Genomic DNA, 23,174 nt, shown 5'->3' with positions numbered 1-23,174 from the left:
TTTTCAGAGTTAGAAATCAACCTCCAACCTGACTGCCTATGCTCAGAGCTATCCGTCTTTGACCCAAAAATTGGCCACATCACTAAACTATTATTGTTTTCGACTAAATGCTGTGAATCTATTGAAAGTAATGTTAGATCGTGAATTCGTCTACCGGAGCATAACAACAGTAGCGCCGCCGTATGTCTGGACGTATCGAAAGTATTGTTTTCATCTATGGGCATACTCTGCATGTAATCAACTAGCACGTTGATGTCCCATATAGGAGGCTTTCGATTAGCTGGTTTCTTTAAAGCTATCGACTTGATAATGTGTTTAACTAATGTATGAGAACTTAAGTCAGTAGGCTGGTTCGCATTACAAAGTGTAGCAACTACGGATTTATGTAGTAAAATTGTGTTATAAGACAATTTCTCAATTATATGCAAGTCAGCTAAAAATCTAGCTAATATAGAACCATCCGGTTGAAAAGGATCTAATTTATGTTTCTTAGACCAGCTTAACCATCTATTCCAGGCTGCTCGATACGTTCTGCGAGTTGAAGGACGCCAGGAAGATAAGAGTAGTTGCCTTTGATTTTTACTCCACTCGATTAAATTCCTTGACCACCCCCACACTTCCAGACCTCCAAGGTCATCTCCTGGACTTTGGGAGGTGGAAGGTTGGTCGTTGTATCTATGAGGTTCTGTTCCAGTTTGTATATCGTGTACGGAGCTGCCAGCGCTCGTGACTTTAGATCGGCTCGCCAAAAAACTCGTTCCCAGCGTGGGACCACTATCAGGTACACTCCGATCGCCGAGTTCAAATGAGACAGGACTTTCGGAATTATGTATGGTGGTGGAAATATCCAAGCTAGGCTGTAGTTCCATACTTGAGAAAAAGCATCGTGATATAGGGCTATTGTATCGTTTATCTCCAGTGACACATAGTTGGCTACTACATGCGCCCGACGAGATGCGAAGAGATCCACTACTGGTGTCCCGAACTTGCGGAATATCTTTTCTACGCAATGTTCTAGGAGATGCCACTCCGGCGGTAGCCGGTGCCTCGATAAATGATCGGCATGGCTGTTGTAGAGACCGGGAATGTGATAAACCGACAGTTGAATCTGATTGAGACTGATTAGGTGAAAAACCCTGGCCGTCAGCTCCAACAGAGGAACAGATCTTGTTCCGCCTTCGTTCCGCAAGTAAGTCACAACTGTGCGATTGTCGCATTGGAGTAACGTCGTCGACTGACGCAGTAGGTAACCTTGGTTCTCTAGAACTTTCAGGACCGCAAGCATCTCCTTGATATTGCAATGTAAGGCTTTTTCTTCGTCGGTCCATGTCCCTGATATTGAATGTCCGTCGATTTGTGCTCCCCAGGCTAGATCGGAAGCATCTGTCGTTATAAAATGGGTCGGCGGTGGTAGGTGAATTGCTGAACACTGATGACAATTTTGGAGCCACCATTTTAGGTCTGTTATAGCTTTTTCTGGTAACTGTGCTGCTACTGCAGGCTTGTTCAGTAAAGAGTTGAGGAATATTAGGAGTTCTCGAAAATGCAACCTGCCGTTGGGCACAACAAAACTTGCAAAGTTTAAGTGCCCCACAACACTCTGTAATTCTCGAAGTTTTACTCGTTTGCTTTTCAGCAAAGGAAGTATCTTGCTTGTTATATTCTTCATTTTTTTTTCTGGAAGGAATTTTTTGTTCTTCCAAGGATCCCAAAGGATACCTAAAAAGACTAGACTCTTTTCGGGAACAAGAGAGCATTTTTCTAGATTTATCTGCCAGCCTAGGTAACGCAGGTGGTCTAGGAGCATTTGTACGTGAATTCGTAACGTGGATCGATCCTGATGGACTATTAAAAAGTCGTCCAGGTACACAATTATTCGTAGACCCTTCTGCCTCAGAATTTGAGCAATCCAATTGGTCAATGAAGCAAATACTTTCGGAGCCGTACTTAGGCCGAAGGGAAGGCAAGTCATTTGTAGCAGTTCTCCCTTGTAAATCAGCCGAAGAAATCGCCTGTGACTTTCTTTTATAGGTAGGTGAAAGTAAGCATGTGAAAGATCCACTTTGCACAGCCAATCGTTCTGTTGCAGGAACTCTGGTATTCGAAATACATTTATCAATCTGAATGGTTCGGTTATAACATATCGGTTCAGGGCTTTTAAATTGAATATAGGCCGGTTCGAGCCATCGCTCTTTGCTATCAGAAACATCGTGGACAAGAAACTTGGGGAGAGCTGAGCTTTTTCTAAAATTCTCTGAGATTTCATCTTTTCTATTATCTCCGTCATTGCATCTGATTCTGGAGTGCAATAAGCTACGCTTGTGATGCTGGGGAAGACTAAGGGAGGTTTTTTGCGAAAGGGTATCCGATACCCTTTTATTATCTGTAGTAAAAACTTTGGAGCTCCCATTTCTTCCCACTGGCGGTAGTAATGAAGCAGTTGCCCGGCCTAGAACGTCGAGTCAGTATTTTCGTCTTTTGTTAATGGAGTCGAAGTCGGTTCTATTTCCAGGGCGCTTACGTTCGTTTTTATTTTGACCTCTGCTGCTCGTGTTACCTCCTCGCGAACGAAAGGAACCTCTAGTCGCCTGTGCTGTGCGATTTGTTGCATTTAGCGAAGGTTGTCCCTGCGAGGGACGATTATAGTGATAGCCCTGCGAGGGCTGGTTACAGAAAATACCCTGCGAGGGTTGTTGATTACAAAAATGTTGTGAATGAGCTCGGGCGGAGCAGCATCCTTGATTTGTGGTACCCTGCGAGGACCCATGAAAAGCAGCCGACCCCTGTGAGTGGTGGCGTATTGACCTGCTGGATCCTGCTTGCGAAACAGGGCCAGTATTGGTCTTGTTCAGTGGCATAAAGACTTTTTTGACACCGCTGTTCTTTTGCAGAAATGTAGTGAATAATTCCTCATTAAAAAGGTGCTTATTGGAAGGGGGTATTTTACGTAAGGTGTTCTTCAGCAGTGGGTCACGTACTGAATTAATCAAACCTTGCCGACGCATCTGTATGGCTTCGGCACGATGTCCACAGACTAATTGTAATAAATCCGCAGAAACTTTGGCATATTCACCTTTTGAGAATAAGTCGTTAATTTTATCATGCATATTTTCAACACTGAAATTCGTTTCATTACTAGCCCAGGAAATTAAGTCTTTAAGGCTGGCTTGCAGGGCCTCCCTTTGTTTAAGAATGCAAAAAGAAAGAGCCGCATAAGCTTTATCATTATATGACAAATTACGCAATTGATCATAAGATTTTACTTCATCGTTTGTTTCTAAATCTACAAATTGGTTCTTGGTCATTGTAAGAACTTTGTTCGTTGCTAGGAGCACTAAAATTTAAATGTCGGCGCAGTTCGTCTATATCCTGCGTTAATTTATCCAGGCGGTTCTTATCATAACTATTTTTTCCTCCCTTCCTTTTTTTACCATGCTTGCGTTTACGGCGACGAGATCGTTTTGCTTTTGCATCGGAAGATGATGTAGACAAACTTGAACTACTACTACTTCTTGATGACGCGCTACCCACTGACCTGGCTCTTTTAGATTTTGAAGCATCCGTGGGCTTAGTACACCGTCTATCTTCTGCTTGTTGCCGTGTCTCACGCGTTGACGTTGCACTTGTCGAAGCCAATGCAGGAACGTACTCCACATTTTGCTGCTCATCGATAAAGTCGTCCATCCTATACAAATATTTCCGTTAAATACATACTTTAAAATCACATGTATGGCTAAAAAAAATAATAAGAGACGGGTAGTAAAATATCGCCTTGAAAAATCTTTTTATAACATTTTAATAAAAATAAAAATTTTGAGGGTAGAAAGTAACATGTACAATCAAATTAACTTTTGCAAATTAATGACTAATTAATTTGTACCGAACGAAAAAATCGTTATATTATTCTAAAATCACTCAAAAACTCAAAGCTGTACTTACATTTCACCGCAATGAACCCACCTTGAAGCACAGAAGATATTTTACACTTACGTTCAACCAGAATTGAACACTTTTGTAATACGCAGATAAAGGTGGTATCTGACTTCCTTTCTCGACGGAAAACAGGACGCCAATGACGCGAGCGGGCCTCCGACCGTTACATCAAATGTCGTGGCCCTGCCTGGTGGTAGGTGGGGATGTGTGCGAAAGAGACAGACATATAGGGTAGAAAGAGAGGTGAATAAGACGGAAAACAGTGGAGGGGCCTATCTCTCAAACAAGTAAGCTTCAAATAGCGGTCAGGTTTTTAATACAAACTTACTTAACCATAATTCTAAATTCTATTTTATTCTTTAAGGAATAAATTTTCAAGCAACCAAACAAGCTTGTTAGTAAAAAAAAAACAAAAAATAGTTTGAGGAAGATTTTCTGATAGATAGCCAGAAGCAAAAGCTCTGGTGAAGTTGTGCGAGTAGTCGCCTAATACACCGATGGTTTGCGAGTTTGATTCCCACTCGGATTTACACCACATATTTCTATCCGGTTTGTATGTTTGTCCTTGTTGGTGTGGGGTACCTTGGAGAGCATGAGCAGAGCCTTTGCCGTGGTCTGGGTATTCGTGTAGTCCTTGTGGGCCTCCCCACCGTGCTTCGGAGAGCACGTTAAGCTGTCCATCCCGGTTTTTATCATAAATACCTGATAGCGATCGTTACTTATAGTAGACAACATATCCGCCAACCCGCAGTGGAGTAGCGTGGAGGATTAAGCTCTGATCCTTTTCCTACATGGGGCAAGAGGCCTATGCCCAACAGTGGGATGTTGCAAGCTGAATGATGATGATGAGACAGAATTTTTAACTAGTTTATAATTAGTAAAAGTGAAGTAGAAATAAAAAGAAGTAAACAGTCCAACTTTAGGCTTGAGCGCAGGATATCTCACTCAATAGGATAAAAAAGATTCAATAATATGATTTTAATAGTATTTTAATTTTAAATATGTATTTACGTATTTACTGAATTATATTTCTTTACAATTTTAAGTATTAGTAGTAACTTAAATTATTAGTCTAAAATTTTAGTAGTACAGATATATTTTATAGGCGCCATCTATTAAAAACATATTGCACTACAATATGAAGAGACGGATTGTACGCCGCCAAGTTAGTACATTTATTATCAAACTGTAACTGTCACCCTACAGTTTCATAAGTTAAAATATAGATGTCACTATTATACATTTATTTTTTACTCTTCTTTAAATTTAAGCATTTTAAAAGCTTTTATTTAAATTGTAATGTATGTAAGTATGTACTTGTGTATATATTTTTGTTGTGTAGAATTCTTTCTCTCAACTCAATTTTGCAGCATACATCCTTAACTAATTGAGCTGAGAATTTGTATACACGTTAGGTTTGGATGACAATGCACGTTTAAAGTAAACTTAGAAAAACATTATTTAGGATTATTCTGTCGTTTAGTGTATAACGTTGTATCTGATTTATGGATATATCCAACAAAAGGAGTGTGCTTTAGACCACACGAGTGAAGTAAAACTCTTTATCTTCACTAACTTGTATTTCGTTGAGAGGGATCTCAATTTCCGTTCGCCTCGCCCGATCATACTTTTGGTAACGCTCTCGCCACGCATTCACCAGCTCACTCCTCAAGTCAAGCTGCGTAAAAAAGTTTAAATTCAAAAATTTGCTCTTAAATCAAAGATTAAATTATCAAAACATCATTGAAGAAGTAGGAAGTCTGCTAAAAGAAAATAAAAATTGAAGTGAAACGTTATAAAGCGTTCACAAGTAGTAAGTAGTTTCCGGATCTACTTACTTTATGAGTAATCTTGATAACGCGTATTTACTTGACTATGTTTTCGTCTAAGGACATTTATTATTTCGAACTTAATTCAATTCTTAGAGGCAGGACACAGCAGGAATTTCCTGCTCAAAATATGGAGCAGCCCGACTGGGGTAGTACCTCGACCTTACAGAAAATCACAGCTAAATAATACTGTTTTCAAGCAGTATTTTGTTCCTGTTGGTGAGTAAGGTGACCAGAGCCCCTGGGGGGATTGGGGATTGGGTCGGTAACGCGCTTGTGATGCTTCTGATGTTGCAGGCGTCTATAAGCTACGGTAATCTCTTACCATATATCTTATAGGTATAAAAAAAAATCGGTTTTATTTTTCGTTAGATAGCAAACATAATAAAACTTGTTTGTTATTCATGTATTAATAAAACTTGTTTGTTGGTTCATGTTTCATACATTTGTAATAAATACTCGTAAAAGGATAAACTGTTCTAACTTTAAAAATATTGCGTTATCAAATCTTAACTAAGCAAGGAAATTGAAGTTGAATAAAATTTTATATTAATTTTGAATATTAATATTATAAAGTTAAAAAGTTTATGTGATTCAACGTAGTAATCTCAGGAAGTACCTACTGATAATCAATGAAAACTATCGCAAAAACTGGAAAATTTTTACCATTTGACAGCATAAAATACGAAACAATATGAAAATATCTATGCGAACGATGTCGCGGGCTACATCTACTCAATAAAAGACACACACCCATAATCAATATATCATGTATCAGGCTAAGAATATGAGCTTATAATTTTTTTGAAGTTAACGAAAAAAAAATCTCATTACAATTAATTAATATATATATATTTTTTTAATTAAAATTTTGTTATTGTCTTGAATGTTATTCTGAATGTGCAATAAAGTATAAAACAATAAATGATAATAAGTATAAATATTTTCTGTAACTCTTTATAACTTAACTATCTCTGTTCCGCGGTTTCACACGCGTTAATTTGAGGAAAAATCATACTAAAACTTTATGTACCCTTATATACCCTTCTTATTTCATTCTTTCTTTATATATCTTTCTCCGGTAATGGACTAAAACTTAAAGAATTTTTTGATTTAGATCTGATGATCCTGAGATTACTGCGTACAAACAAACTCTTAAGCATTAATATTAAGTACAGATAATATCAAAGCTTAATCCACCACGCTGCTCCAATGCGGGTTGGCGGATATATTCCCTACTATGAGTAACGATCGCTATCAGGTGTATATGATAACAATCGGGATCGACGGCTTAACGTGCTCTCCGAGGAACGGTGGGGAGATCTACAAGGACTGCACAAACACCCAGACCACGGCAAACACCTGTATGGCCAATACAAATGTTTGTCATGTGCGGGGATCGAACCCGCAACCGCCAGCAGAACGGGTACAATCCATGGCTATGACCGTTGCGCCAACGCGGCGTATATTTATATATGTATTATTTATAAATATCTTTTAGCTTTAAAATACTAAAAAAAACTTATCGTTTATCTTAAAAAAACAATATGTAACTATACCAGTCGGCTGTTAAGCAACTTAATGCTTTGTTATAACAACCGTAGAACAGACGACCGTGTGTGTATTGTGTAGACATTTATTTATTTATTAGTTATTTATTACATTCTAATCCATTTTAATTTCATAAAAAGCAGAATTTAATTGCAAATAAAATCGAATATCAATAAATATTGAATGTCAATTTTAACTATAAAAGAACTTTTAACTTAAACCATTCTTCAAAAATATTTTCAAACAAAATTCCCCCTCAGTTTTACTCGTTAAAAATCTATAGTAGTTTTGTGTAGAGTAAAAAAAACGCATATTAGTTGATTAAATCATTTATTATATAAATATATTTCTCTGTACCGTTTGTATTTTTCGTGGTCCTTACAAATCATAAACATTTACGTTATGGTCAACTTTCATATTGATGTCTACATTTGTGTACATACGATCATCATATGTCTTGTCTTCCAAGTTGTAGTCTCTCAGGACGTACCTATTCCAACGAGTCTTCATGTCGCAGACATCCACCTTGTGGTAGATTGTAACATCCAAGAATTTCATGTTGGCGGTGAAGAATTTAGTCAGATCAATATGACGGTCAAATGGGAAACCAAGAGGCATCTTATCCAGTAAAACAGTAGATCTAAAGTTCCATACCATATCTTTTTTTGTTGTATCTAAGATATTGGGATCAACATTATCCACTAATTTTAGAGGTGTAACAATGACGTACAGTAACATCTTCATGCCGCCAACTTTACCTTTAGGCAACAGCAACCTAATTGGGAAACCGGTACGATAGTTTCTGAGATCCTTTGTAAAAAGATCCTTCATGTCGTTGATTGTATCAATCTTCTTCCAGAAATCACGGGTCATGATGCGATCACGAACGTAGTTGTGCATGTCAATAGATTGTCTGACAATAGTGTTCTTGCCAGTGTTAAGCTTGTATAGGAAAGAGTCAATTTCAACAAAGTTGTGTCGGTTCTTGTTAAGATCTATTACTCGTCCTAAGTGGTCCATTTTAGGACCCAAGAACATTCTGACCACACAGTCAACGGCCTTGTCAGACTGAATGTCGAGAACTACTTTGAATGGATCATGGTTGAGACGGCGTTTGCGAACGAAGAAGACCATGTCAGATCTAGTCTTTTTAAGTTCATCATCAGTAAGTGTTACCGCATTTGTCATATCCATGAGATAGTCGTCAAAATATGTTACGAGTTTATCGACTACAACATTGTCAATCTTAACTCCTGGGAATGAGAAGTCTTCTCGTGTGTAGCTGGGAAGACGATTTTTGAAGAGAGTTAAGAAGTAAGATAGACGTTTTTGTAGCTGATAGAAGACGGGGTCACGAAGTGCTGTCTGGTAGTTGTCAAGAACGCTTGGCATAACGAAATACCTAAAACAATATAAAAAAAGTCATTAATAATTTAGCTAACGATAAGATAAACGAAACCACGTTTTTCAAACATCATAAACATTTTTCGAATATACGTACACATCAATAATTTCTATTGTGTTATTTGAAAAGAGGCCTTTTGAAATTGGATACTTACTTATCTGAATGTACAGTGTTGAGGCCAACAGCAGCTTTCATTAAAATAAGGAGGTAGCGGTAAGCATCCACTTGATTTTTAGTAATGTTAATTTTGTCGATTGTACCATAAATAAGTTTTCCTAACATTTCTATGTCTTCACTCTTAGTGAGCTCTAATCTCATTCCATTTATCTATAAAACAAAATAAAAATATATTATTAGTATAATTGTATCTAATAATTAGATAAATTTATTGCTTAGAGTTGTAATATTGTTTAAAAGTCGACATACCTCGACGTAACCTTTAATTATAGCTTCATTAATAAGCCTCTCGTAATCTTGGGCAAGATTCATAACTTCAGTGTTCTTCTTATCTTTGAATTCAAAGTTGTTAAGCCTGGGAGGCAAGTGAACACCGTTATGAAGAATCATCCAAGGCCAGTATCCTTTCTTAACTGGTTTATACCAAGCGAAAGTAGTAATATCGCCAAGATCATTCGACAAACGTTCCAAATAGTATCTAGCAAGGATTTGTTGGTATACATAAAGCGTAAGCTCCCACCGTCTGAACCCGACCTTATTGTTTATAACATCATCTTTCATCCAGAATGGGTAGTCGACATGGAAATAGTAATAGTATGTATTAAGGCCAATATCTTCTGTAAAGTATCTGAGTTTATCTTCATCACTCAAGTAGACGCGACGATCATATACATTTTCATCAATAATGTAGACATCTTTCTCAGTCTTTCTTATTCCATAAAAGTCGCACAATTTTTGATCGACTAGACCCTTCTTCATTTTAAGCAGATAAGCTTTTTGGATGACGTCGGCACGCACGAAGTAGTAAGGGTAGATTTCATAAGGCGGTGGAAGAACAATTCCCTTGCAATCCTCACGATGTCTGACAGCTACAGTCAGAGCATAAACGAACATACCTTCGTTAAGGTGGAGACGCATCCAGCATGCGGTTTTTATAAAAGTCTCAAACTCCTTGGCGTAGTATAGCATATGGAACATGGTGACAACTTCTTTCAATTGACGGTCAACGTGAAGAGTGAATATTTCGCCACGAGGTAAAAAGCCAAATTTCCAGTTGTTGAGGAATGTTTTGACTACATCTCGTCGCTGTAAATAAATTTTCATTATTTAATTATTTTTGTCTAAGCTTATTTGTTCGTATATTATGTATTCTTGAAAAAAGAACATCTTTATGTGCACAATTAAATTACGAAAATATTTTGTATAGTTATGCTTACGGAGTACAATTCCATACTGTCTTCAATTTTGAAATTAGTGCCAATGTCAATTATATCTTTGTATGCAACTGGTTCTAGAATATGGTTCAGAAGCTTCCAAATGAATATCTGACGGTCCTTGATACCCATGTTACCTGAAAAGTAAAACGTTTTTTTTATGAAAATTCGTTTTAAATTATTATTACTGTAATACTATATTTTTAATTTAATTTCGGCTTTACTTTTGAAAAGATAATAAATAACGTTTCATGCTTTTAGTCAATTAACTAGCATAAAATTATTTTTATTTAGGTCTAAGTGTAAGAGCAAAGTTTCAAACATGAATATTTAAAAAATAATTATGCGACTTCCATTAAACTTTTATTTCCTATTTCGTCTCCTTAAAGGAGAAATGTTTTAAGATTAAAACGCACGTATTAATTGTTGTTATAATATTTATTCTTTTAGTTTTAAAATGTTTCTATTTTAGTCTTTTATATACTAAAAACAATACGGTATGGAGGAAATCCATTAAAGAAAGTAAAAAGTTTTAATGTCTTACCAATGGTCGTCACAGTATCCTGGCCGGCGGCAAGAGCCGCAAGGCCAAGAAGCAAGCACAAGGCTGCCTTCATGGCTGGTTCTCAAGCGTCAACTGACAGGTGGAGCAAATTAGTACCCCTATTTATATAAAAATATTTACTCCATAAATTGTGATATTGTTGATAATTATATTGGTTTATTTATATTTATAATGAGCTAAAAGCTATCACAAAGTGCTAAGAAAGTTAAGAGACCCGTAAGATAAAGTGCAGTATAATATAATTTACCTATTTTTTACAATGTAGTAATTAAAGTTGTTACGTTAGCTTATAGTGGCATTTGCTATTTTTTGATACTGTCGCAGTATTTTTAACTAAAATATCATAACACCGGCACACAAAAAAAATGAAGTGGAATGTGCATTTGACCGGACCTACTTACGGGTACGTATTTTGGTCCGCTGAATCCGAATTTGAGGTCAGTTTGACCTGTACACCCTCAGAATTTCGAGAAAACTTAAAAAAAACCCTAAAAATGATGAAAATCGACAGTTTTAATGATGTAAAATTTTTTTTAGAACTAAACTAAAAGTGATTTTTGTGTATTTCGATCCGCTGAATATGTGTCGAAACTTTATTGAGACCATGGGCCGCTTTAAATGCAAAAAAATCGCAGAAAACCCTCGAAAATTCCAAAAAAAGTATTTTTTTTTTGCTTTTTCACTTTTGTTGGTTTTGAAGGCTTAATTGCTTGTGCCTGTAACCAGGGCACCTCCACGTGGTGACGGTGGGCAACAGAACCATCTGGCAGAGTCCCTGGGTAAACGGCGTGTGTGCCGTCATGGCAGGTACAAGTGATAAGTACTTTACGATGCAGGGAGTCGGAACCCCAGTATCGGCGTCTGGTCAGAGTGAGAAAGCGGGCTCGCAGGCGTCGTCATCAAGCGACTGCAGCTCTTTAGAAGTGGGCAACTTGGCTACTGGAGAGTATACTATTACAAGAAGTAATTCTCATCTGTGTAATAAAAATCCTGATTCATTTTGTTACATTTGTGGCGAATTCAATTTGGAAAGGAATCGAAGATCGTTAACTGATAAGATCAAACAAATTTATGAAGAATGTTTTGGTCGCCAAATTACTAATTTGGATTCAGCGTGGGTTCCACATAAGATTTGTAGTCAGCGGATCGAAATACACAAAAATCACTCTTAGTTTAGTTCTAAAAAATTGTTTACATCATTAAAACTGTCGATTTTCATCATTTTTACGGTTTTTTTAAGTTTTCTCGAAATTCTGAGGGTGTACAGGTCAAACTGACCTCAAATTCGGATTCAGCGGACCAAAATACGTACCCGTAAGTAGGTCCGGTCAAATGCACATTCCACTTCATTTTTTTTGTGTGCCGGTGTAATTATAGTGGTGCTTTATTTTCGTAGCTAAGCCGGACTTTCGTGAAATTTATATTTATTTTTGCAACTTTTAAAATGATAACGGTTCTCTATCGAAAATATAAAGTGACGCAAGGACGGCACTATCAAATTCGATTTACTCGGAACACAAAGGAATACATACTATACACAGGATACAGTAATATAGGCTATTGCATTCGTCTGACAAATTTTGGACACGAATAAAATTTTAAGAGCTGCACATGGTTTAAATTTAAATATAAATAAATTTTGAATATGTAGGTCATATGGGTATCAAATTGGATATATTACAAAATGGAAACGAAAAAACGCTTGTTACTAGGTTATGAAGTATACCTATCTACTCGTATTATATTGTTAAGTAAATAAAAATATAATAATTTCAATCTTATTAAATTAATTATATTTATAAATTACGAAAAATATATTTTTGCAAAAAATACATACGTTAACAGAAAACACCCAAAGTTATGACCGACCGGTATATGATGACCGATGTTTCCGGTAGAGCTTTTTGTTTTTTTATTGTTTCTTGTTTTGGTTGAGTTACTTTCGAAGACATTAGAAAAAAAAATAGGCTTTAAAATCATTATGTTACAAAGTACTACTATTCTTTACCGAATTTTATTGTTAAGGTAAAGCTTTCATCGGTTCAGACTATATCATGTTACTATTAGAAAATACAAAAATATTTCAAGCCGCATAGATTTTTCTTCGAGAATCATTGAGAAATTCTTACAATATAACACATATTTTTACTAAGTCAAAACGATTTATATTTAAGCTGGCTAAGGAAACAAATGGATTGAGGAATAGAATTTGATTCACTGGACTCAATTCAATTCGTATCCAATCGCTTTTAGGAAAATCGAATTTCCTAAAGGTCGAAGTTTGATCGACATGTAATAATTATAGTCTTCAGAAAACGACAGACTTTTTGCTAGTTTTAAGTCTTAAAACGGCTTCTTGTGAGTGATATAAAGAATTAAATAATACTTATAAACAGTAACTATAAATTTAATTGTAAACTTATTTTAATTCAATTCAGATCCATAATAATAAAGGTTGTTTTTTTTTTTTTTTTAATGTCACTAGGTCGGCAAACAAGCGTACGGCTCACCTGATGGTAAGCGATTACCGTAGCTTATAGACGCCTGCAATACCAGAAGCATTGCAAGCGCGTTACCGACCCAATCCCAATCCCCCCAGGAGCTCTGGTCACCTTACTCACCAACAGGAGCACAATACTGCTTGAAAACAGTATTATTTAGCTGTGATCTTCTGTAAGGTCGAGGTACTACCCCAGTCGGGCTGCTCCATATTTTGAGCAGGAAATTCCTGCTGTGCCCTACATCTACGAATTGAATGAAGTTCAGTTCTGATGATCCTGGTAAATACTAATGACTTTATTCCTTAATATTTAAGGTAAATAGATTAAAATAGTTTATCTAAGTGCACATCATTTTGTTTTAAGTTTTACCAAATGAGCTCATCATAATTTTATAAATATTATTATGTTGCTCAGTACATTGACCTGAGTTTCGTACAGTATCTTTGTTCGCTACAATGTTGCAGGTGAAAAAGTTATCACCAATACTTATATTTTTGTTTACTGTAGTGAATAATTATAGAACTGTAATAAAGATAAAATAAATCGATCGTAAATGGTTTTCATGTTTCAAGGGGAAAGAGGCCTATAGCAGTGGATATTACAGGCTGAAGCGAAATAATAAAATATCGACTTTGTGGTAATTTAATTTATTAATAAAAACGGCAATCGTGCGTAGTTAAAAAATATACAATAATATACTATACTTAGGAATATACCTATTGTTCATTGTAAAATACATGAAATTAGTGTATTAGAACGACAAGTAACAGCAACAAATGTCAAGAGCACACTTAGTAATAATAATGTAGTGTGATATTACTTAATTAAGAGTTTTATTACATATAAATAATGACCACTATTATTAAATATCAAGATTGCCACTCACGTAAGAAATTCAAAAACGTGCTTTCATTTATATTAAAGTTGTGTATAACTTTATTAAAATTATTACTTTTCTAAGGTGTCACACAAAATACTCCAAAGTTTTTCAGTATACTTAATTACACAGTAAGCATTTTAAACTTCTACAATAATCAGAACATTAATTATGTTATGAAAGCTATTAAAACTTCTCTTAAAACATACGACTGTACAAAAAAACATTCGTCTCACATTTAAGACTTGTTTTTAAAGAAGACCAAGAAATATTGTAAATTTTTTGATGATATTTTTAGGTCATTCAATATGTAAATATATACTGGACTCTCTTACGTGCATTCATACTTTTTTACCCACTAAAAAAAGGAATAATATGTTCTTAATATTGTATTTTCGTATGGATGTTACCTTGTAACTTGTTACTGGGTGCACCGATTTTGATAATTACATTTTCAATCAAATCTGGTGCGTGACGTATGGTCCCATTTAGATTTGATAGAAATCTGATGAGTTCTTTTTGAGTTTTTCTTGATAATACGTATTTCATTGACTACATTTTTGACTACTTATCCTATATTACTAGTCGTTATAAATCGGGGTCAGTTATTTTTTCGTATGCGGCCAGCCTAATCAATATACTCGTTTATTTATAAAACACCGAGACACATAACATTTAATCTATGTTCATTATTTCGACGCTTTGTCAAATTGTAGCATAATAATTAGATAAGTGACAATCAGAGCAATAAATTTGAAAGGCAACATTATGTTGACGTCAAAAATTTTAAAAAGAGTAAATGAAAGGTTATATGTCTCCATCAGGGCATAAAGCGAGCGGGCTGTACTGCATTCTGATTTACCTAAAAATATACAACAGTTATCATATTAATACGGCTTAATGAAGATCAATAAAGGCGCAACTACAAAAACTTACTTTTTATCGACAAAGAACGTTCAAAAATATATGCTTCTTTTATCATCATCATCACTTCAGCCTAATACAGTCCACAGTTGGACATAGGCCTCCACAAGTTCGCGCCAAAAATAACGTGAACTCATGTGTTTTGCCCATAGGCACCACGCTAGGCAGGCGGGTTGACGTAGGGCTGGCTTTGTCGCACCGAAGACGTTGTTGCCCGTCTTCGGCCTGTGTATTTCAAACCCAGCAGTTGGATGGTTATCCCGTCATCCAGGTGGTAGTGAAACTGTATTATCCCTTAGTCGACTCACCACAACACCCACGGGAAGAGAGGGGATGGCTATATTCTTACTGCCGTATCCATACAGCAACTTTTCTCTCTTTTTAATTTTACAAATAATCCAAGAAAAATTAACAAACTCTTTTATGCAATAAAGGCGTAATTTAAATTACATTGTCGCATACAAATTATTATCATAATCAAAAGTAGGTACATCATTGTTGTTAAATTTTAAAAATATGCCAATCCAAAACAAAATTCTAACATAAATAAATAACTTTTTTTCATAAATGTAACTTCTCAAGTAACGTTAGTAAAATTGTAAAAATAGTATGATCCCAATTTTATTTCACCGCTACTTAATACTCAAAAACTCATGAGTTTATTTTACCTTACAGGCGAGACTACTGAGATTGACGTTTCATAACACTAATAAATAACAAATGAATGAACGTTTGAGAGTTAAATATGTGCACAAAGAAAATAAGTCAATAAGAGTATTTTTATTCAATTTTTGAATTCCCTTAATTTTTCGAACAATTTTTTTACTATTTTAAATGTCTAAATCCTTCAATACTGGATACGCACTTCATAAAAATAGTTCCTATAACATACATCGCTTAGGTAAATAAAAAGCGCATGTATGTAAAACAAGTCGATCGTATATTAAACAAACTTACTTTATGCTGTCATGCAGTTTGTGGTTTCTTATTCATTAGTTTCATAAAATATAGTTACCTTCGTTTACTATTGTAATATAGTAGCTGAAACACTTAGATCTTTTGTAAGAGTCTAACATTCTCTTATAGCTATTTTAATTAAGTGGAAGTTGTTGCAATTTTTATATATCTAGTATACTATTATAAATTAATATAAAAATAATTATTTATATACCTAATTTATTCGAATAGAATTCGACAGAAAGTAATTCTCTTATTTGACGTGCTCTAAATTGAAGTCAGCCAGTCATGGTATAAATATAGTTCACTAACTAAGTAGCAAAGATTCCGAAAAAACACGAGCGTAGAATACTGAAAAATAAATTCGCTTGTTAGGCATTAATAATTTAAAGTAAATACTCAGTTGTTATGCTTATTTTATTGACGTAATCTAAACAGGTTACTGTACTGAAAATGTTTCCAAATCGTTTTGCTATTTTTCAACAACATTCATGTAATAAAACCTTGTACCACAATATCGTGACTTATATAATATTTGGCCCAACTGCTATCTTTAAAAAAGCCATTGTAAGCTGTAGCTGATTTACTTGTAATGATATATAATATACAGAAGCTACAAAGAAACTCGAGATTCAATTAAATTGAGAATATTTTTAATAAGTCTATTATTATTCTAATTCTTACCTTTCTCATAATCATAATTTTTGATATAAAGAACAATAAAAACAATGTAATAAAGAAACTCGACGTGATAAGTATCAGCATCTAAAAACAAAGTTATGAAATAGTATTGTTAATGAATACAAATTTAATTCCATACATTTTTTTAAATATAAAATAATACACACCTGCCACTTAATAGCTTCGTATAGGTTATCGTGAACAATAATCATTTTTTTTTGTAAAAATCCGGTAACACGTGCATTTGAACGTAAGATTTCTTTCTTCCTTCTTTTATATTATCTTTATTCGAAATACTATTGACTTCAACGTCATCATTTTTTTTTATTAGCAGAAAAAGAAAACTTATGATATTTTTTTATTAAATTCACTCTTTGAATTAAAAGACATAACAAATGCCCTTGATAGTGCAGTTCTACAGAATGCACTAACGTTACCATTAGCATGTTGAAAGTCGATAATGGTTTTAATGAAGAGGAGCCTAAATAGAAAAATATTAACGTTAAGGTAATTATTAATATTAATAATACAGGAGTATATAGTATTTCTTTTGAAGTTCTTTTATTAAATCCAATTTTATCGTCGAAATCATTTAGCGTTTGGTAAAATGTAAATAATTTTTTAGAAGTTAGTCTATATACTGGAACGCAGATTAAAACGGAAACCAGATCCACTATTATCAAATAGGAGTATTTAGATTTACAAGATACGAAATTTGCATAAACAAACGCTATAACAATTCCTACATTATAAAAGTTCATTAGAACAGAGTAATAAATTCTTTTACTACTAAGGACGGAAATTCGATTTAAGCCCAACAAAAACTCGAATATGATATAAAATTTCGACACAAAATCTATTTTAATATTTTTATTTTTGTCATCACTCTTATCTTGTGAAAAATTATTGATTCAAATTGTGAGACGTGACATGGTGTCATGTGGAGGGGAATTTAATGTATGGCCTGGAAAATCATTGTCAAATGAATAATAAGTGAAATGATAAATTAATTTAATCTAGTCTCAGAGCTAGCGCTATTTGAAAAAATCACATTAGTAAAATATGGATCATATCTGACACTTCATAAAAACGAAAGATACTTCATTATACGAGTGAAATTTTTAAAAGAAAATTAAGTACCATACATTTTATTTAATTACTATAGTTTCGATACTTTTTAATGTATACTTAAAAAATAATGAAGATTAGTAAAATTTTTAATAATATTCAATAGTTTGTGTATTTATTCATTCCACTCTCACAACGAGCCCTCAAAATGATATAATTGTAATACTAAATTGTTTTGTTATTAGCACAATAAGCTCTTAGACTCTCATTTTCTAATGTTTCTTGCAGCAGCCATATTTAATTGTCCTTATACTTCTAAATAATACAGTTAATATACTATAGTGTTTGATGTTGTGGGTGATAATTCTCTTTATATATTTATTTATGCTGTAGTAACATGTTTGAACGTAAAATTTTAACCATATTTAAAATAAGTAAGTTGGATATAAACAAAATTACAGGATTGTGATCTACGAATATAATCGTCATAGACTTCAAGGCCAGCAGCATTGTCAAATATATTTATACCGAACATTCCTTAATTATTTTATGTCCTTTTAAGTAAGTTATTTTTTTCCCTTTTTCTCCTTCTGCCACACGATGGACCCGGCACGTATGTACAATGTATTAAACCTTTGTTGTACTCCTATTAAATATATTAGTAATTTGTATCGAAATATTAAGATGTAGCTGCCATATAAATAATAATAAAAAAATGATTAAAAAGTAACTTAGGACTTCGTAAATGTATACTATCTATATAAATAAATAAAATTGTTTGTAATATTAAAATAACCACTTTTTACTAAATCCATGTATACACGGTACGCATACCAAAATATGCGTGCTGTGTGGCTACGGCACTAAAGAATTTAGCCACCCCCTCTCTTCCCGTGGGTGTCGTAAGAGGCGACTAAGGGATAACAAGGTTCCACAACCATCTTGGAACTTAAGAAGCCGACCGATGGCGGGATAACCATCCAACTGCTGGCTTTGAAATACACAGGCCGAAGACGGGCAGCAGCGTCTTTGGTGCGACAAAGCCAGTACTGCAGTCACCAACCCGCCTGCCCAGCGTGGTGACTATGGGCAAAACACATGAGTTCACGTTATTTTTGACGTAAACTTGTGGAGGCCTATGTCCAGCAGTGGACTGTATAGGCTGTAATGATACCAAAATAACATTTTTTATCATTTTTGTCGGTCTGTCTGTTTGTTCCAACTAATCTCTGAAACGGCTAGACCCATTTTGATGGGACTTTCACCAGCAGATAGCTGATGTAATAAGAAGTAACTTAGGCTACTTTTGTTTTAGATTTTTTAAATTGCCAACTAAACAATAACAATTTTGTTGAATTCCACGCGGTCAAAGTCGCGGGCACAGTTAGTATTTTAATATATTATTATTAAACTTTCATTTTATAAAATTAATCACATTTGTACTTATGAGGTTGTTAAAAGATATAGTCAAAATAATTATTTATACTGTATAGAAATGTGTAATTAATAATTATTAATAAAATTTATTTCAAAGCATTTTATCATGCTCTAAATTATCTTCAAAAATGCGACTTTTATAATTTGAAGAAACTGTCAGCTAAATTTCATTTGTTTTATTAATAATTTTCAACTTGAGTACAAATATGTAACTTTGAATGATTGTCATGTTTATCTATAAATGGTATTAAAACAAACCAATAAATAAATAATTCATTTTATTTATAAATTTCATACATAGTCGTTAAATGTTTTGCAGCATATCGTCGTATTTAAAGATCATGTACTTCTTATACATCAAACTGGTCAGTATCAATTTTAGTGTTGATATCAACATTAGTATAATAGTCGGTCATTGTAGATTTACCAACCATGTCATAGTTCTTTAGTACGTAACGGTCCCAGTGGGTCTTCATATCGCAAACTTGTGTCTTGTGGAAGATTATGACGTCTAAGAATTTCATGTTTGGTGTGAAGAACTTAGTAAGATCAATATGGCGATCTAATGGGAAACCAAGGGGCATCTTATCTAAAAGCACAGTAGATCTAAAGTCAACGACGTAATCTTTACGCGTGGTGTCAAGAATTGAAACGTCAACATTGTCAACTAATTTCAAAGGAGTAACAATTGCGTAAAGCATCATCTTCATTCCGCCGATGGTACCCTTAGGTAGTAGAAGCCTCGTAGGAAATCCGGTGTGATAGTTTTTAAGATCCTTAACCCAAAGATCTTTAAGGTCAGTAACTGTATCCATCTTCTTCCAGAGATCACGAGTCATAATACGGTCACGGACCAGGTTGTGCATATCAATGGAGTTTCTGACGATCGTGTTCTTCCCAGTGTTGAGCTTGTAAATGAAGGAGTCTAACTCGACGAAGTTAAGACGGTTCTTGTTGAGATCGATCAAGTTGCCCAAATGATCTTCCTTAGGTCCTAAGAATAACCTTACTACACAGTCGACTGTCTTGTCAGACATAATGTCCAGAGTTACTTTAAATGGCTGGTGATTGAGACGGCGTTTACGTACAAAGAATATCATATCAGAAGTTGACTTCTTAAGTTCCTCATCATTATAAGTAATTGCGTTTGTCATATCCATTAAGTAATCATCAAAGTAGGTGACAAGTTTGTCTACCACTACATTATCGATCTTGACACCAGGGAAGTATAAATCTTCACGTGTGTAGGAAGGCAGGCGCATCTTGAAAAGAATCAGTAAATGAACGAGACGCTTCTGAAGTTGGTAGAATACTGGGTCACGTAGAGCAGTTTGGTAATTGTCTAAAATGCTAGGAACTACGAAATACCTGAAAAAAAAGTATAATTACAATTTTGACATATAATTTGTATAATAAAATCTTCGTAAAGTAAAAATTTGTTTTATATTTAGTAACTTACTCATTATTTTCCCAGTAGTTAAGACCAATAACTGCTTTTATTAGGATGAGAAGGTAACGGTAAGAATCCACTTGCAGTTTAGTCAAATCGGTCTTTTCCACTGTACCATAAATAAGTTTGCCAAGTGTTTCTACATCGCTAGGTTTTGTCAGTTCAAGTCTCATGCCATTAATCTGAAAATATATAAAGTTTTGGTAAATTATATATTTTGTAAAGTAATACCAACTGTAAAGTAAAAGCTTTCAAAAAATTTCCTTAAATATATTCATACGCACCTCAATGTATCCCTTGATCACTGCTTCAGTGATAATTTTCTCATAGTCCTCTAAAATTTTGACAAAGCCAATGTCCTTATCACCAACAAATAGTTGATTGTTAAATCTAACAGGTAGCTGCACTCCATTATGAAGCATCAACCAAGGCCAGTATCCCTTTTCAATAGGCTTGTACCATGACATGTAGGTGATATCACCGAGACCATTTGAAAGACGCTCTAAATAATACCTTGCAAGAATTTGTTGATAGAAGTACATAGTAAACTCCCAGCGTCTCATCATGAATTTGTTCATGATAAGGTCATCCTTCATCCAGAATGGATAATCAACATGGAAGTAGTAGTAGTAAGTGTTCAGATCAATATCTTCTGTGAAGTATCTGAGCCTGTCTTCATCATTCAAATAGACGCGAGTATCGAATACATTTTCATCAATGATGTAAATGTCCTTGTCAGTCTTTTTGATACCATAGAAATCGCACAATTTATTATCGAGAAGACCTTTCTTCATTTTGAGCATGTAAGCTTTTTGAATGACATCGGCACGAACAAAGTAGTATGGATAAATTTCATAAGGTGGGGGAAGAATAATGCCTTTGCAGTCCTCGCGATGTCTGACAGCTACGGTTAGGGCATACACAAACATGCCTTCGTTAACGTAGAGACGCATCCAACATGCAGTTCTTAAGAAGGTACTAAAGTTTTTAGCATAGTACAGCATATGGAACATGGTGACAACCTCCTTAAGTTGACGGTCAATGTGAATTGTGAATATTTCACCTTTGGGTAAAAATCCGATTTCCCAGTTGTTCAGGAATGTTTTGACTACCTCAGGTTTCTGTAAATTAAAATCAAAAATAGTTTAGACGACAGTATACATAAAGTTTTTCGAAACAAAAAACCTCCAATGTTTTTTTTTTCTAAATACTTACAGAATACAACTCCATATTGTCTTCTATCTTAAAGTTCTTGCCGATGTCTTCAATATCTTTGTACATGACAGGTCCCATAACGTTGTTAAGCAGCTTCAAGATGAAGACCTGCTTTTGTTTAATGTCCATGTTTGCTGTAAGTAAAATATCACTTTTATGCTTACGAAAATTCTATTCATTTTTATGTTTTTACGTCAGTTAAAGTTACGTTGCAATTAGGTTTTTGAAAAAAAAATTTTTTTTTTAATTTGATCAATTTTAAATTGTTTATTATTAACAAAAATAATCTGAGTTTTTTTCACTTCGACTATTAATATTATTTATGATAAAGTTTTAAAAGAAATAAAAATATGATCTTCTTTTTTCAAAACCCAAATAACAATTTTATAGATCTTACCCAATGTTTGATCATCGCCGACATCGGGTCGGGCCGCGGCTAGCGCCGCTAGACCTAACACGAAGCACGCCACCGCCTTCATCGTTGTGCCGAAAACTGTACTCACTCCTCGCTGCAGCTCAGTTTTATACTTGTGCAGTATCGAATAAAACTGACCTATTACATATTTGTGATAACTTTATAGTATGTTTTTTAATTCACGTGTATTATCGTCAATAACTTAGCGCAGTGGAGAAAATATTTTATTTACGTAATTCTTTGAGCAACTACTTACGCACACAAACTTAAATAATTCTAATTTTTTGAAATTTAAAAAAAAAACCTAAATTGATGAGCCAAATATTTGTTTAAACTATAATTTTGTATCTCAATTGTTAAAAAGTGCGAAAATTATTATTAATTTGGAATAATACATGATCTGTTAAAGATTTGAAACCTTAAAACGTTAGAGGAAAATTGGTAAATGGTTATTTTTTGTAATTCTAAAAATAGAACAAATGAAGGAGGATTTAAAAAAATAAAAATAAATATAATTATCTATGCAAATGTTTTTGTTAGAAGTAACGATAATAATTAGAAAATCGTATTAATTACGAGATCTTCGTAATATAATAAAGTCTAAAAATACACAAAGTTATCGCAGACTCAATTTTTTTTTTATTTTTTTTTTTTTTTATTTAAATTTTAACATCCATAGGCTCTTGAGTGCCCATGCCTTTTTCTATATTTCTTCACTCAGTTCTAGTTTTAAATATAAACATGACTGTCTCATAATACTATCGTTTAATCTATAATATATATAAAAGCGAAAGGTCACTCACTCATCACGAAATCTCCGAAACTATAACACCTACAAACTTGAAATTTGGCAGGTAGGCTCCTTATAGGACGTAGACATCCGCTAAGAACGGATTTTACGAAACTCAACCCCTAAGGGGGTAAAACGGGGGTTGCAAGTTTGTATGAAAGTCCTATGTTTTTGAAGTAAGAGAC

At 34.2% G+C, this 23,174-nt stretch overlaps 3 protein-coding genes across 3 annotated transcripts; all 3 read right to left on the bottom strand.

Annotated features, from left to right (window-relative positions):
- Nucleotides 1-3,264: 3,264 nt before the first annotated feature.
- LOC123660648 (ADP-ribosylation factor-like protein 6-interacting protein 4) lies at nt 3,265-3,684 on the bottom strand. The gene has a single exon (XM_045595704.1). It carries the CDS (start codon nt 3,682-3,684, stop codon nt 3,265-3,267), a length of 420 nt encoding a protein of 139 aa, XP_045451660.1.
- A 3,942-nt stretch (nt 3,685-7,626) lies between these two features.
- Nucleotides 7,627-10,726, bottom strand: LOC123660360 (basic juvenile hormone-suppressible protein 2-like). Its single transcript, XM_045595455.1, has 5 exons — nt 10,654-10,726; nt 10,113-10,246; nt 9,145-9,981; nt 8,873-9,045; nt 7,627-8,715 (listed from the first exon to the last, which is right to left on the bottom strand). The coding sequence occupies exons 1-5, from the start codon at nt 10,724-10,726 to the stop codon at nt 7,692-7,694; spliced, it is 2,241 nt and encodes a 746-aa protein (XP_045451411.1). The 3' UTR covers nt 7,627-7,691.
- Nucleotides 10,727-19,380: 8,654 nt separating this feature from the next.
- On the bottom strand, nt 19,381-22,263 carry LOC123660393 (basic juvenile hormone-suppressible protein 2-like). Its single transcript, XM_045595483.1, has 5 exons — nt 22,182-22,263; nt 21,785-21,918; nt 20,854-21,690; nt 20,579-20,751; nt 19,381-20,487 (listed from the first exon to the last, which is right to left on the bottom strand). The coding sequence occupies exons 1-5, from the start codon at nt 22,261-22,263 to the stop codon at nt 19,470-19,472; spliced, it is 2,244 nt and encodes a 747-aa protein (XP_045451439.1). The 3' UTR covers nt 19,381-19,469.
- Between the last annotated feature and the right edge of the window lie 911 nt (nt 22,264-23,174).

The sequence above is a fragment of the Melitaea cinxia genome, chromosome 15 (assembly GCF_905220565.1).
Source record: "Melitaea cinxia chromosome 15, ilMelCinx1.1, whole genome shotgun sequence".
Classification (NCBI taxonomy): Eukaryota; Metazoa; Arthropoda; class Insecta; order Lepidoptera; family Nymphalidae; genus Melitaea; species Melitaea cinxia.
This window is presented reverse-complemented; position numbering and strand designations above follow the sequence as displayed.